This window comes from Sprattus sprattus (assembly GCF_963457725.1).
Source record: "Sprattus sprattus genome assembly, chromosome: 6".
NCBI classification, from domain to species: Eukaryota; Metazoa; Chordata; class Actinopteri; order Clupeiformes; family Clupeidae; genus Sprattus; species Sprattus sprattus.
This window is the reverse complement of record NC_137925.1, coordinates 23,805,781-23,820,639: the sequence shown is the minus strand read 5'-3', so window position 1 is coordinate 23,820,639 and position 14,859 is coordinate 23,805,781. Positions and strand designations below refer to the sequence as shown.

The 14,859-nt window shown below is 42.8% G+C and overlaps 1 protein-coding gene across 1 annotated transcript in view; it reads right to left on the bottom strand.

Moving 5' to 3' along the window:
* The window catches only part of inppl1b (inositol polyphosphate phosphatase-like 1b), a 28,948-nt gene that overhangs the window by 7,520 nt on the left and 6,569 nt on the right, over positions 1-14,859 (bottom strand). Inside the window, exons 3-17 of the mRNA XM_080841095.1 lie at positions 10,430-10,568; positions 9,402-9,528; positions 7,211-7,351; positions 6,819-6,906; positions 6,524-6,613; positions 6,072-6,284; positions 5,726-5,840; positions 5,472-5,572; positions 5,190-5,292; positions 3,341-3,537; positions 2,029-2,146; positions 1,507-1,603; positions 1,012-1,150; positions 634-733; positions 420-508 (exon numbers count right to left, since the gene is read on the bottom strand). Coding sequence (XP_080697221.1) covers positions 420-508; positions 634-733; positions 1,012-1,150; positions 1,507-1,603; positions 2,029-2,146; positions 3,341-3,537; positions 5,190-5,292; positions 5,472-5,572; positions 5,726-5,840; positions 6,072-6,284; positions 6,524-6,613; positions 6,819-6,906; positions 7,211-7,351; positions 9,402-9,528; positions 10,430-10,568 — 1,857 coding nt within the window. The remainder of the gene's footprint in view (positions 1-419; positions 509-633; positions 734-1,011; positions 1,151-1,506; positions 1,604-2,028; positions 2,147-3,340; positions 3,538-5,189; positions 5,293-5,471; positions 5,573-5,725; positions 5,841-6,071; positions 6,285-6,523; positions 6,614-6,818; positions 6,907-7,210; positions 7,352-9,401; positions 9,529-10,429; positions 10,569-14,859) is intronic.

The following is a 14,859-nucleotide window of genomic DNA, read 5'->3' as shown; positions in this document are numbered from 1 at the left end:
CCAGGCTGACAGCAGCACAGGACTGGGTTACGTCTGAAAATAGCTGGAGGGATGCAACTAAGTTTACAGCAGGGAGGCAGGCCACAGCGAAAACCCCTCAATACCACCATCTGCTCAAGATGCCACAAGCATGACAGCAACACACGCTCAACTACAACTGAGAGGTCAGAGTAAAACTATCGTTAATCTGACTGGTACTACAATATGTGGGCCCATATTGAACGCTACTACATTGTGTTGCAGAATATTCATCCTAAACCTTTACATTTGTTATATTTCAGATAAAAAATATTCAAGTGTAGACATCAATTCCTGACTTTCCCAAGATGGCAAAGTGAATACCACCTGTTTCTGCCGTTTGTGTGGTATGCTTAGTCCTGTTGCAGGAGACAGTCAGAGGACAGACCAGGACATCTTACCCCACTGGTCTTGTACTTCTGCCACAAGTAGCAGTCCCTGGAGCCGCGCTCATAGCGGTAGGTTGGGGGAAATGTGATCTTCTCTTCCTCTTAACAGACGAAGGGGCAAGAAAGGGGAACAGAAAAGCAGTAATTGCACCAACACATGCAAGACTCCTTGATACTGTCAGTTTCTCATTTGATTAAGGATGAATAGATGGGGATGAATTCTCACTGAAGTTGAAGAAGGCTTTCCTCTTGTGACGTTCACGTGTCAGCTGGTCAGCACACATGAGCTCGTCGAACTCCCTCTTGGACACATGCTTCAGGATATCCTATGGGAAGAGCAAGGAACTTTTATCCATCTGTTTATGCAGTCATTTTAATCAGTTGCCTTTGTATAAACACTCCCACTGTAGAAAGTCAACAAAACATTTTCTCACATTAAAAACAGATTTATGGAGATGTTTGTCTATACAAACATCTTCATAAATCCGTTTTTAAAGTGAGAAAATGTTTTGTGCACTAATCACGAATCTTAAATGAAGTAGACCTTGTGTGGAGGTTATAGAAAGAGTAAGTGATGTGGTCAAGGAAGAGTAAGACATGTAACCTGCACGTCTAGGTCTAGCCTGTAGTTAAGGTCCCCACACCAGAAGAGGTGAGCGAAACGCAGACTGATGTCGAAGGCATTAAGCTGCTTGTCACCCAGAGACAACAGCCTCAGGACATCTAGAAAGTTCTGGTTCCTCCTAAAGAGATTGGATTAAAAAGAGATGAAGCAAATACTCCAAGATGTAAAGTGGCAAGTAGACACACACATTCACAGAGAGAGCAGGCTTTCTTAAAGAAAGAAAAATCAGATTATTTTCCACGAAACCAATCAATGAACTGTTAAAGTTCAATTCAATTCAATTCAATTGTATTTATATAGCACCATAACAATACAATTACAAGTTCAAATGATGACAATGATATTTAGATACAAGTCAATTAATAGTTTTTTGTGTTTTGTGCATATGGAATCAGTGATTATGTGATATATGTACAGGAAATCCGCATATCTGGCTGGATCAGATGTATGAGAGCTGGGTATGAGCGTGCGGACCTGAGGGCCTTCTCACTGCCTGAGGTTAGATGGCAGTTTACAAAGCCAAAGGAGGTTCCGTTGAAGAGGAAAGAGATTCCAACCGCCCCTTTGCTTCCTGCAATACATGGAGATGGGAAAAGAGGCCCTTACAATAACACTCAATAACTATCAAGCCAGTCAGATATGGACAGATGATGAATGTGTGTGTTTGCGTGTTCATAAAGTGTATGCGTACATGTGTGTGTGTGTGTGCCTATGTAAGTTCCTGTGTGTGTGTGTGTGTGTGTGTGTGTGTGTGTGTGTGTGTGTGTGTGTGTGTGTGTGTGTGTGTGTGTGTTAGCCAGCTCCTATGTGAGCTCTTGTGTGTGTGTGTGTGTGTGTGTGTTTTTTTGTGTATGCGTGTTTGTGTGTGCCTGTGTGAGTTCCTGTGAGTGTGTGTTTGTGTGTGTGTGTGAGGACTTATGGTATGTTTCTATGTATGGAGTTAGGGCTATTTTGTATCTGGATGTACATTTGTTTGCATGTGTACGTGAGCAATACCCAATGCATTCCCAAGACCCGTCTTAACACTTGCTGAATTCACTTGACTGATACGGTTCTCATGCTCCGGTCTCACAAACACAGCCAGGCGGATGTTCCACAAGGACTGTACTGCCACCTGTAGGACATTCACAAACATTGCACAAGGCTTACTGTCATAAACCACCAAGTTCACAGTTAAGTTCACAGTTATAACCAACTGACAATCATAAAACAAATCCCCTGACGCACCTGTCATATAATCATAAACATTAAATAGATTATAAAAAGAAGAGGTCATGATAAACAAAAGACAGCAGCAAACCAGGACCTGTGACATAATGACAAGAACATCCTCCACTGCAAACATGAGGAGAAGGTGAGCAAACCCTTAAAGCTGTGAGTGTGGGCAGGCTAGAAAAACAGAAAGAAGGAAGCTAAAGATCAATTGAGGGATTGGAAGAGAGAGAGAGAGAGAGAGAGAGAGAGAGAGAGAGAGAGAGAGGGAGAGAGAGAGAGAAAGAGGGAAAGGGGGGAAAGAGAAAGAGCACATTTTAACACAGCTTGCACTGACCAAAGTGCTGTACATAGTGCATTAGATATAGAAAAAATAATAAAATGAGACAAGATAAAATGGAATAAACAAAATAAAATGGAATAAATCAACAGACAACACTTAATTACAGACATAAGAGGGTGAGACAATAAGAACACAGGGAAGGCCAATGTAAAAAGGTGCGTTTTGTGCCTGGATTTAAAAAGTGTGGTTGAAGGGGCATTTCTAATGTCAAGTGGCAGTTGGTTCCACAGCTGAGGGCTGGCAACAGAAAAGGCACAAAAACCTTGGCTGCAAGATCTAAGGGACCTGGGGGCTAGATAGGGATGAATAATATCAGCCATGTAGCTGGGGGCCAGACCATGGAGAGCTTTAAAAACCCTAAGCAGAATTTTAAATTGTATCCTTGACTGGACTGGAAGCCAGTGCAAGGAGGCTAGGACAGGTGTGATATGTTCACGCTTTTTTGTGTTGGTGAGCAACCTAGCTGCAGCATTTTGGACCATCTGAAGCCGTGCCACCAGTGTCAGAGAGAGACCAAAATAAAGGGAGTTACAATAATCTAGACGGGAGGTTATGAAAGCATGGATGACTTTTTCCAGATCATTGTATGATAAAACAGACTTAAGTTTGGAGATTATTCTTAATTGATAAAAACTGGAGAGAGAGAGAGAGGGAGAGAGAGAGAGAAAAAAGGGGGAAAAGAGAGGGAGGAAGAGAGAGAGAAAGAGAGAAACAGAGTTGATAAAAGAGCACAGGTGAAAGGTAAAGTGTTACCTGTCTATACTCAATGCTGGTGGCACTCCTGAGGGAGGCGCGCACGTGCTCTGCCCACTCCCTCTCCCCCTGTGGGTTCTCCTGCGTGCCCACCGCATACACATCGTGAGGCAGGGATGCAGTGGACTCGTCTGGGGTTCGTCCCAGGCCACAGCACGTGAGCCAGGACTGCTGGCTGCGTGGAGGAGGGGAGCCTCCTGCAAAAGAGGACAGGTAAATCACTCACTACTGCTCACCTGGGACAAGCTTAAGGGCTATTCCATGCATTTAAAAACTCCCCTACCTCACATGTTTAATATGATGGAGAGATCTCACATTTTAAGAGCCATTAGAGGGGATTTACTTATGTATTTATTAAGGTACAGCCACTTTATAGAGCGGTTAACATTTACAGTACAGTTTTTGCCTAAATTAGTTTAGGGGGTTCAGAAATGCGAGTTAGAAATGCTGTATGCCTCTCATTTTGCTCATAGGGACAGATACGTACTTAGTATTTTTGTCAGATGCAGGCACCCCAAAAAAAAAAGTTGTGATTATTTGCAATTTTTTTTAATCCATCATAAAGACTTGTATGGAGATCTTCTCAGTCCCAAGGCCATAGGTAATGTTATCTGACAGAAACTGGCCAGATTGAGAATCAATGAATGAAAATCAAAATGAGCATTTCATTAGCAAAAATAAAAATCAAATGTGGGACTCAAAAATTCTCAAAGAACACAGGTGATTGTGAATAAATAATCGCATCTCTTGTGCCCCAAGCACCCATTGGCTGGTAGACAAGTTGAATGACAGTCCGTCATGATCTTGGCCAGGATCTGATCCTGGTTGATGTGTTCCCTCTGTGTTGTCCTGTCGTTTGTTCATGTTCCTTGTGTTTGCTTGCATGGTTGGCCATGTGCTTCTTGGTTTACTTCCTGTGTTCCATATGCCTCTTGGTTTACTTCCTGTGATCCATGTGATTTCGTTGTCCTGTGTGCCTTTGTTAACGCCCTTTCATTACTGCCTGGCGTGTCTTATTGTTCCCTGGCAACCTGTTTGTTGTTTTCCCATATAGTCCCGTGAATTTAAACCCTTGTGTTTCTGGTAGTATCGGTATCCTTGTTTTCGATTTAAAGTTTGCGTCTCAAGTTCTACGTTTGGGTCCTACCCTAAGGCTGACAGTGAAACCGCTAAATGTAGAAGTGTAGTGAGTGAGAGTGTGAGTGTATGAGTTTAGTGTTTGTAGGAGTGAATGAGTGAGTGTGATTTAGTGTTTGTGTGAGCGAGAGTGTGAGTGTGAGTGTGTGAGTGATTTAGTGTTTGTGTGAGTGAATGAGTGTGAGTGTGTGAGTGATTAAGTGTTTGCGTGTGAGTGAATGAGTGTGAGTGTGTGAGTGATTTAGTGTTTGTGTGAGTGAATGAGTGTGAGTGTGTGAGTGATTAAGTGTTTGCGTGTGAGTGAATGAGTGTGAGTGTGTGAGTGATTTAGTGTTTGTGTGAGTGAATGAGTGTGAGTGTGTGAGTGATTTAGTGTTTGTGTGAGTGAATGAGTGTGAGTGTGAGAGCGATTTATTGTTTTTGTAAGAGAATGAGTGTGAGTGTGTGAGGGATTTAGTGTTTGTGTGAGCAAGAGTGTGTGAGTGATTTAAGTGAGTGAAATGTATTGACCCTTCAAGAGGCAATGCATGATGACATGCCAAAATGATGTTCAAAGTTAGTAACAGAGTTTCGAGTGGGTGCTAATGACGTTTCCCAGACAACTTAATGTGCCAAGAGTAATGTGGTATCTGTCAGGACATTAAGGGCATTAAGTAACATATTACCCATGTTCCACGTGTCCACAAACACAGAGATGACGTCATAATATTACCCATGTTCCACGTGCCCACAAAGACAGAGATGACGTCAGGCTCGGTCTGCTGTGAGTGCCTGGTCTTCATCAGCTGGAGGAGGTGGCAGAAGGCCTCTCGTTTCTAAGGAAGAGGATGACATCACTCACACACTCTAATTCCTCTATTTCTTATTCTCTCTCTGGCATACACACATGCACACACACACACACACACACACACACACACACACACACACACACACATACACACACACACACACTCTCTCATGCTTTTTTAGTTTCTTTCCATCTGTTGGTTACCTTTGTGCTCTCAAACAGCAGTTCCCGTGGGGTGTTATGATAACTGTCCACCACCATTCTTAGCTTGGCTGGAAGGCTCTGAAATTTGATCAGCTGCAAAACTACACATGCATGCATGAAACACACACACAGACACACACATACACAGACAGACACACACACACACACAGACAGACACACACACATGACATACTGACTCATCATTAATATTGCTCTGATTGTGTTTCTCTGAAAGAAGTGCAATAATATCTCACTTCTATCTTGCGTGACCGTCTCCACACCATTTGAAGCAGACTTCCTGTCAAACAGCAGCACTCCCGTGTCCACGTCCACAGATACCACCATTCTCCCATACCGGACCAGTTTCACCTGCACACACACAGATATATACACACACACACACGCACACGCACACGCACACGCACACGCACACGCACACGCACACGCACACGCACACGCACACGCACACGCACAATCACACACGCACACACGCACACACACTCACACACAGACACACACAGACAGAGACAAACACTCAGAAGACACGCAGATAAATACATATATATTATACATGAGAATATGTGGTGTCTATGTACCCACCTGAAAGCTGTGCACTGGTATGGAAGGGGTGTGGTTTTTCACTGGGGGTGAGACTTCAGGAACAGGGGCAGGAGCAGGGGCAGGGGCAGGGGCAGGAGCAGGAGCAGTGGCAGGGGAAGGGGCAGGAACAGGGACAGGGGCAGGAGTAGGAGTAGGAGCAGGCTGCATTGCTAGGTTGTGGTTGACTACAGCATCCTGTAGAGCTTTCAACACCTGCACAGGAGGGACACATTAAAATGGGTGTCAAAAAGCTTTTAAAAAAAACAGTTCTTCAGAAATTATGGTGTGTGTTATTATGCTATTATGCAGTTATTGTGTGTGTGTGTGTGTGTGTGTGTGTGTGTGTGTGTGTGTGTGTGTGTGTGTGTGTGTGTGTGTGTGTGTGTGTGTGTGTGTGTGAGTGTGTGCGTGTGAGTGTGTGCGTGTGCGTGTGTGTGTGTGTGTGTTTATACCCTCTTCTCCAGAGTGGACAACAGGTTGCAAAGGGCAGAGATCTTGAACAGCAGACTTTCTAGGCTTATGTCTGATGTCTTCCCCACACTCTGTATGACAGAGACAGTGACACTGGTAATGACATTATACATGTAGCACGTTTGCCTCCAGAAAGGCCAGTTGGAAATAATAAAGACTTACATTGCGGAATGTAACTAACTAAAAATCACTTCCTAAAATTCCCAGCAAAGGGGGCAGTTCCTAAACGCTATAACAGTTGAGCATGTGCGTGAGCAGTGACAGCCTTTCTTGTACCTGAGGTCGTGGGCAGGACAGGGGACAGCTGGGATGGTCAAAGACTTTAGCCAAAGTCTCTAAGCTGGATAAGGTGTAGTCAATCTCACTGCAGACCAACCAATTACAGAACAGATGTCAAGATATGCTGAACAATTCAATGCTCTCAAACTGTAACCAGGTAACCAACCAAACCAAAATGCCATGCAACCAAACTGCAGCCTTCAATAATAAAAGCCTATGTACTTAAATTTAAAGTTAAATAAAAGTGTATGCACTTAAATTTAAGCCTAAAACTAAACAAAACGTACGTATTAAAGCTATTAAATGAAAACCAGTCAAAGCATAATTAACGGCACTTCGTTACTGAATTCCCATGCAGTAGGGAGGGAAGGCTAGATGTGGGAGCAGACCTGCTGAGGCCCTGGCAGACGGCACTGAGGGTCCGCTGTAGATGCTGCAGGCCGCCGCCTCTTCTCTTTAGGCCGTCCAGGTCTTGACCGAGGTCCCCACGCAGATACTCTCCCAGCATGCAAACCACCTCTGACGCCACACTGCAACACAGACACAGCCAGCTCAGGCACAGCCCTGCGTTCCAGTCCCTTGCCTCCATAATTACATATTCAATTTTTATCATTTTAATTATTATTATTATTTTATTTATTTTCATTATTTTTTTTGCACTATATCTGAGTTTTTCTTTGATGTCTACTTTTATGTGCATGTAATGTCTTTGTGCACGTAATGTATTTGCTGTAAAGCACTTTGAGCTGCATTCTTTTGTATAAAAGGTGCTATACTGTAAATAAAGTTTTATTATTATTATTATTACTATTATTATTATAAGCAGCTGACACAGGATCAGATATGGGCATACATCTGGCGCGCATCTGATGCCACTTCTGTTCCCATGTCAGCCCCTGCAGCGTCTTGTTAGTCTAAAATATTCAGTATAGTCAGCTGGCCTCATGAGACTATTACAGTGAACTGGATAAAAAAACAGGTGGATGGATGACTTGAATATTTAAACTGCTGTGTTCTAACTCCCTCTCCATTTTTGTTTCCACCAACACTTCAACACACCAGAGCATAGAATATGGAGAGTTAGGATGGCAGCATCCCAGTTCTGGGTCACAACTAACCCCTGGGGTTGATCACTAGGACATATTATAACCCCTGGGGTTGATCACTAGGACATAGTATAACCCCTGGGGTTGATCACTAGGACATAGTATAACCCCTGGGGTTGATCACTAGGACATAGTATAACCCCTGGGGTTGATCTCTAGGACTTATTATACGGCTCTTCAGAACGTTCCAAAAAGCCCCGTTGATTTGAATGGGCCATCCCCAACGTTCGCAGGTACTTATTTTCATATAATGACCTGCATATAATGACCGCTGTGATGGCAACGGGTTTTGTGCCTCTGATATAGGTCTTTCGTATCATTCCCCAAGTATTCCACACTAACTTATCAATGGAGTTTCAGCAGACGGTTGAGCAGCTGTGTTCTAAAGAATGTTCAACGTCTTTGAAGTTCAACGTCTTTGGCGAACTATTTCTCTGCTTTGTAACACTACGTATAGTAACAAATACATTGTAAAAAGACACACTGTGTTAAGTGTATTTGTTTTTTTGTTTTGTTGTGGCAAGTAACCGTATAATAAGCGGGATAATGTATAGAACGCAGGTCCTTATCGGAAAATAAGTCCCTTCAGGGCGAAGCAAGACACCTCCGCTTCGCGTCGGTGTCCGGTTCACCCTGTCGGGACTTATTTTCCGATAAGGACCTGCGTTCTATACATTATCCCTTACATATTATAACCCCTGGGGTTGATCACTAGGACATATTATAACCCTAACTAAACTGAGATTAGTTAGTCTAATTAGTTAGAATATTTTAGCTTTTAGTCTAAAATATTCAGTTAAATATTTTTTATAATAGAAATAATAATGATTGTAATAATTGTAATCTTCTTTGTGACCTACTCTAAGATGTCTCCTATTGTAAATAATTCACATGTACTGATGTGTATGTTGCGTTAGAATGGCATTCTTCCAGCAGTGCCTGGGGGTGCTGAGGTCCTGTAGGTTATGGGAGTGTGTGTGTGTGTGTGTGTGTGTGTGTGTGTGTGTGTGTGTGTGTGTGTGTGTGTGTGTGTATGTGTGTGTGTATGTGTGTCTTCCAGCGGTACCTGGGGGTGGTGATGTCCTGTAGGTTGTGGGAGTGTGTGTGTGTGTGTGTGTGTGTGTGTGTGTGTGTGTGTGTGTGTGTGTGTGTGTGTGTGTCTTCCAGTGGTACCTGGGGGTGGTGATGTCCTGTAGGTTATGGGAGTGTGTGTGTGTGTGTGTGTGTGTGTGTGTGTGTGTGTGTATGTGTGTGTGTGTGGGTGTTGTGTGTGTGTGTGTGTGTGTGTGTGTGTGTGTGTGTGTGTGTGTGTGTGTGTGTGTGTGTGTGTGGGTCTTCCAGTGGTACCTGGGGGTGGTGATGTCCTGTAGGTTATGGGAGTTTGTGTGTGTGTGTGTGTGTGTGTGTGGGTGTGTGTGTGTGTGTGTGTTTGTGTGTGTGTGTGTGTGTGTGTGTGTGTGTCTTCCAGTGGTACCTGGGGGTGGTGATGTCCTGTAGCCGCTGGAGCAGCAGATGCTGTGCGGTCGGGGTTGGGGCTGGAGGAGCAGCAGGGGGCGCTGTTGAGCCAGGAGAGGTTCCACTGGGCTTCTCATCGTCACCATCTGTGTGAGATAGACCCCAAAAACACCCCGTTACAAATGGGTGTTAGCCTCCTTGCCAGCACACCCATGTCTGAGACTGGGGGTTCAAGTCCAGGGCAAGAGCTTCTCACAGCGCAGGTTACAACAACACACAACAACAATAAGTCTGCAGGCCAAGTACTAGGTAAATGACAGAGTTCAACAGTCCCATTTTTCAGCCATCATCCTCTATCAGACAATGTTTGAAATTCGGACATATTCATTATGGCTGGGCTACAAGTATCAATGACATCACAACAACATTGTGCATCGCCTCTATGCCATTATCATATACAAGCCTTGCTCTCACACTACCAAGGCCTCTGCTACAGACCTGGCATATGCCCTAAGACCTAAGTTATAGAGGCATTTATTCTCCATGTCAGCAAATAATGCATTTAAATCAGTTGAAACATCAATCCATGTCTTCTTCTCTGTACCGAGTAAAACATGTTTTTGAGCGCCCACTTTGATGAGTACTTTAGCATTTTCAGCATTATTTTGCCACTGTTTTAATAATCATTGAGAAACACTTTTACAGGAACGCTGACAACACAGTCATGATCAAAAGGAGCAATTTAATGAAATGAGAACCATTTATGGTCACTTCAGGGTGGAGATAGGCTGGAAACAACATGTCTGAGCACAAGCAGAGACATAAACCCAAACCCCATAAAACACCAGTTTACAGGCTGTTTTTCGCATGCAATACTATTATGCCGTTTTTGTTCTATTACTGTTGTTCTATTACTATTCTATTTCTAGTACTATTGTGCAGTTTTTGCAATCAGAGCAATATTCACAATGAGTCAGTAGGTCATGGGTGTGTGTGTGTGTGTGTGTGTGTGTGTGTGTGTGTGTGTGTGTGTGTGTATTAGCCAACCTGAGCTCTCCTCTGCTGGCTCTACTTCAGGGCCCACTGGGTAGAGAAGGGGGGTGACCAAGCCTTTGTGAGGCTGCTGGTACCCCAACACCAGGTCACTCAGGGTCCGGAAGCAGTTCACCTGCACTCCCTGGGTTGTCTGCAGACGAAACACAGGGAGAGAAAGTGAGTTATATAGTTATCGCTACAGTTAAGGTATTCAGTGGATGTATTTGTCCAAAGTGACTATAAAACGTTAATAAAAACAAGAAAAACAATTACCATTTTACGCAATAAGCTGAATGCATTTAAATTCATAAAACAAAATTAAGTATAATATTTAAGTTAAACCATCAAACCATCAAAAATAATAATTTAAAAAATATGAGTATATTTATAAAGTATGCCTCAAACAAATTAACTACGTAGACAAATGGAGGCAACTGCTCTATTGTTAGATAGGCTGTTATTTAGATTTTTAACACGGTTTTAACTTAAACTTTTTAAGCCCCACTTAAACCACAGCTCAGGTGTAGGTTAAACTCAGTTGCTGTGCCATCAACTGCCACTAGAGGTCGTTTTGTGCATTTTATCTTAAACCTGGTGCATATGTACATTCACGAGAAAAAAAAACTTGGATATTCTCAGATTATAAAGTCATACATTTGCACGAAAATACTCACAAATATACGAGAGAAAAGTCATACATTTGTGGGAAAAAAGAAATTCAATTAAACTGGTTATCGTGAACCTTCAAGGCAAATTCAAGGATTTTTTTTCTCATTTGTATTAAGTAATTATTAATAATAACATAATTCAATATAAAGCTATAAATATTGCTTTTATAAATATTGATCTTATGTGACATTCAAACACAAGCCGCATTCGCCTAGGCTGCTTAATTCAATTTGAGGTTTCCAAAGATTAGGCTTACGGTTAAACTTTATGTAGGCTAATATTTCAGATATTTTCTAATATTGCTTTTTAATTAACAGATAACCAGTACGACAATGACGCCAGTCAAGGAGAAGCGGATCAACATGCACGAGGCACGTTACAGCACAGAGATATCATTGGGCAGGCAGAGTGAAAGAGCAGTGATTGGGCTAGGTGACAGGAGAGGAGGCAGATAGTAACTAGCTTTGTTCACCAAGAAAAGGAAGATACACACGCAGCAGTGGTTCTTTAAGTAAATCAAGGGCAATGGATGAACGGGCATGATGCTGACATGAGGAAGAACTGGAGAGAACAAGGCCATGGCTGTAACTGCATTAAATTCATTGGTTCAGTTTGGAGCCACTTATGATGTCCTTCGAACTCTGCAGAACCTTAGAGGGGGGGGGGGGGGGGGGGGGGGGGGGTGAAGACAGAACCTTAGTTAGTGGGGGGGGGACCTTAGAGGGGGGTTGAAGACAGAAGCTGCAAGCTGTGTTTGGGTGTTGGCTCACCAAAACATATTCTGTCTGGCCGTAAAACTAGCCTGACCTAGGGTTGCTACTCGTGGAGACATAATCAAGTTTTAAAATCCTCTTTGTGTTTGTTTGAGAGTTGAAGTCAACCCTTTTTCAGTTAATAACAGGGACAGTAGAATTTCTTTTGTGCGAGAGGGGCAGAAAAGTGGACACCCGGCATGTCCAAACAGTACTGGTAAATGGGTGAAAGTGTGGGTTTGTAGATGTTGGCTGATGTTGGAAGACAACTTTCAAGTTTCACTTTGTATTGTTGAGACTTGTTATGAGACCAGACATGGTGTTGCATTCTAAGTGTGAGTGCATCGTTCACTTTCTTAAGTTAACAATTCCCTTTGAAGATGCGATTTTAAAAGGAAGAAGCGAAAGTATGCTAAACTGGCAGCGGGCAGCGAGGGAACGAGGTTGGCAAGCACACACAAGACCAGGAGGGATAGGTGTTAGAGGTTTTGTAGCTAAAATCAACCACAAAACTTCTGTTGGATTTGGGTTTTCGAAGACGGTCAATGGTGCTTTAAAGGAGTTGTACGAGGCTGCTGAAAAAGCGAGCCAGTGGTTGTGGCTAGGGCTATCACAGACTACTTTGGGTCAGGAATTATCCTAAACTAATACTGACCTTTGATAAATCTTATTGAGGTGTATCTGTTATTGTTTATGGTAGTGGTATGTGTCCTAACCCATCATGAATATGGAGGGGGGTGGGTCTGGGAAGCCTGGCAACCACCTCCTTATGTCTGTGATAAGTTATGGAACTTCTGGCAACTACTTGCTAAAGGCTAGGCAGATAGACTAGGGTATGTTGGAATGAGATTGTACAAGTTTTAAGGAGAGTAGTGAGTGATGCAATGTATCGTTTTAATTAGTGTGCTTGCCCGAAGGGAAGCACAGTATTGTTATCGTCAAGTTTTCTTTATTTATTTATTTATTCTCCCCGTTTTTCTTGCAGCTAACTACTCCTCGCCCGTTTGAGATAGAGACGCCATTCAAACACCGAAATGTCCGGCTCGATCCGGTGCAAGCCGCTATGACTTTTCGTGGCGGTACTCCTTGCCACTCCTTTTTTATTCCTCTTTTTCATCCCCTTTTTTCTCCATAGACTTGCATGGCAGAACTCTGTGCATTATGACATCATAATAGGCTCATTAAACTGGCTTGCACCTGTGCTTCTCACTGACACCTCCGCCAAATCCAAGGAACCGCATTTTCTCTGTCCCTCTCAATTCAACTTTGAAAAAGAATAAGAGGAACCGTATTTCTCTGTCCCTCTCAATTCAACTTTGAGAAAGAATAAGAGTAACTACAGTTTCTAACCTAGCTACCGTATTTCCACTTCGTTAAGGTGAGTTGAATGGCAGCATTTTCAGTGTACTGACTGAAATTTTAATGGAAACTGATAGTGTTAGTTAGCCGTAGCAGCTAACGTCTCCCATCCATGGGAGTATCCACTGGCAGTTTCAGCTAGCCGTAACAGGGGATAATTTTCCTTAATTCAAGTTGTGAAGTAAACCTTTGAAGTAATTCATGAATTTAGTTGTGTGGATATAGTGGGTTAAGGCTTGTATTCCTACTACGGTAACGTTAGCTATCCTAGCTGTGTTAAGCAGCTGTAATATCTGAGTAAGGGGCTAAACGTAAGCTACCTAGACCTATACGTTGTAGATATGCAAAAGTAGCTTATACTGAAAGAATGGTTAACTTGTTAGCTCATTTTGTTGCTAATGTGGTTGGAGAGGACCGATAGCGTGAGTTAACATTAACCCGTGTCCTGGGAGTAATGATTCATGAGAGACCTTGAACCATTAGGTTACCTGAAAAACGTTTGAGGATACCTGGACACAGCGTAGCTATTGTAGTGTGCTCAGTTTTCGAAAACTAGACTTAAACTAAGAAGGATAACTATGACTAAATGTGACTAAAACTAATATGCATTTTTGTCTTAAGACTGAATCTAAAATAGCTGCCAAAATGAACACTGATAGGGGACCCCTTAATCTGCAATTCATGGTTGCTAGCTCTAATCAGATGTACTAACTAGGCTTATAAGAGAAGACTAACTTTTTATGCCAACGAACACACTAGACCCTTTCACAATAAACGAGCAAACATGAGAGAAAAACAGAGCAAGCACACTCTCGCAGTTCGTTCACGAAACGCATTCTAGTTTGTGTATGTCGCCTGGCGTTAATGAGAGAGGCTGACTCGGTACTCCGAGGTTAGTAAACATAACATTTTTCTCGAGTGAGTCAAGACTCACACATCACTAGTATCAATCAATGAATCAATCAATCAATCATATTCAATTTTATATAGCACTTCTCTAAGTACTCGAAGTCGCTTTACAGAGAGTCCAGAGTCATTCATACACAGTTATACAGGTGGTTGTAACATCAGTAGCCACCGCTGCCCTGGGGCAGACTGACAGAAGCGTGGCTGCCAATCAGCGCCTATGGCCCCTCCGACCACCACCAACATTCATTCAGTATCAGCTGAACCCAAGCTTTTTCGCCACAGCAATCATGTTCAATTTAGTGCACAGCTGTGTGTTAAACTCCAAAACATCCAGTTCAGTAGTAATAGTAGGCTACAGTTCTAAAGTGCAGCTAAGTTAGCCAAATGCTAACTGACAAAGCAACTGCCCTATGCTTTTTCAATGCTTTTTGAATGTAGCAAGGCGGTCACTGGGACAGACACAGCACACGTTCAGCAAAGCAGGGGACTAAGAAGCAAAAGCACTACTTTCTTATCTCATAGATCTAGAATACCAAATACCTCTAGCAGGCAAATGTAACTTCACCAAAGTTATTTGTGAATAATGTCTAGCGGGCCGTGTACAAGATGTTAGTTTGACAAGTTCCATCCCATTTTGCATGTTTCTTTTTATGTCACTGACTGAGATAGCATGCAAACCAGTCTCTCTCAAGCAGAAGAAAGAACTCCCTCTGTCGTCTACCCTTTACCCATTCCTTGCATTTGCACCGAATG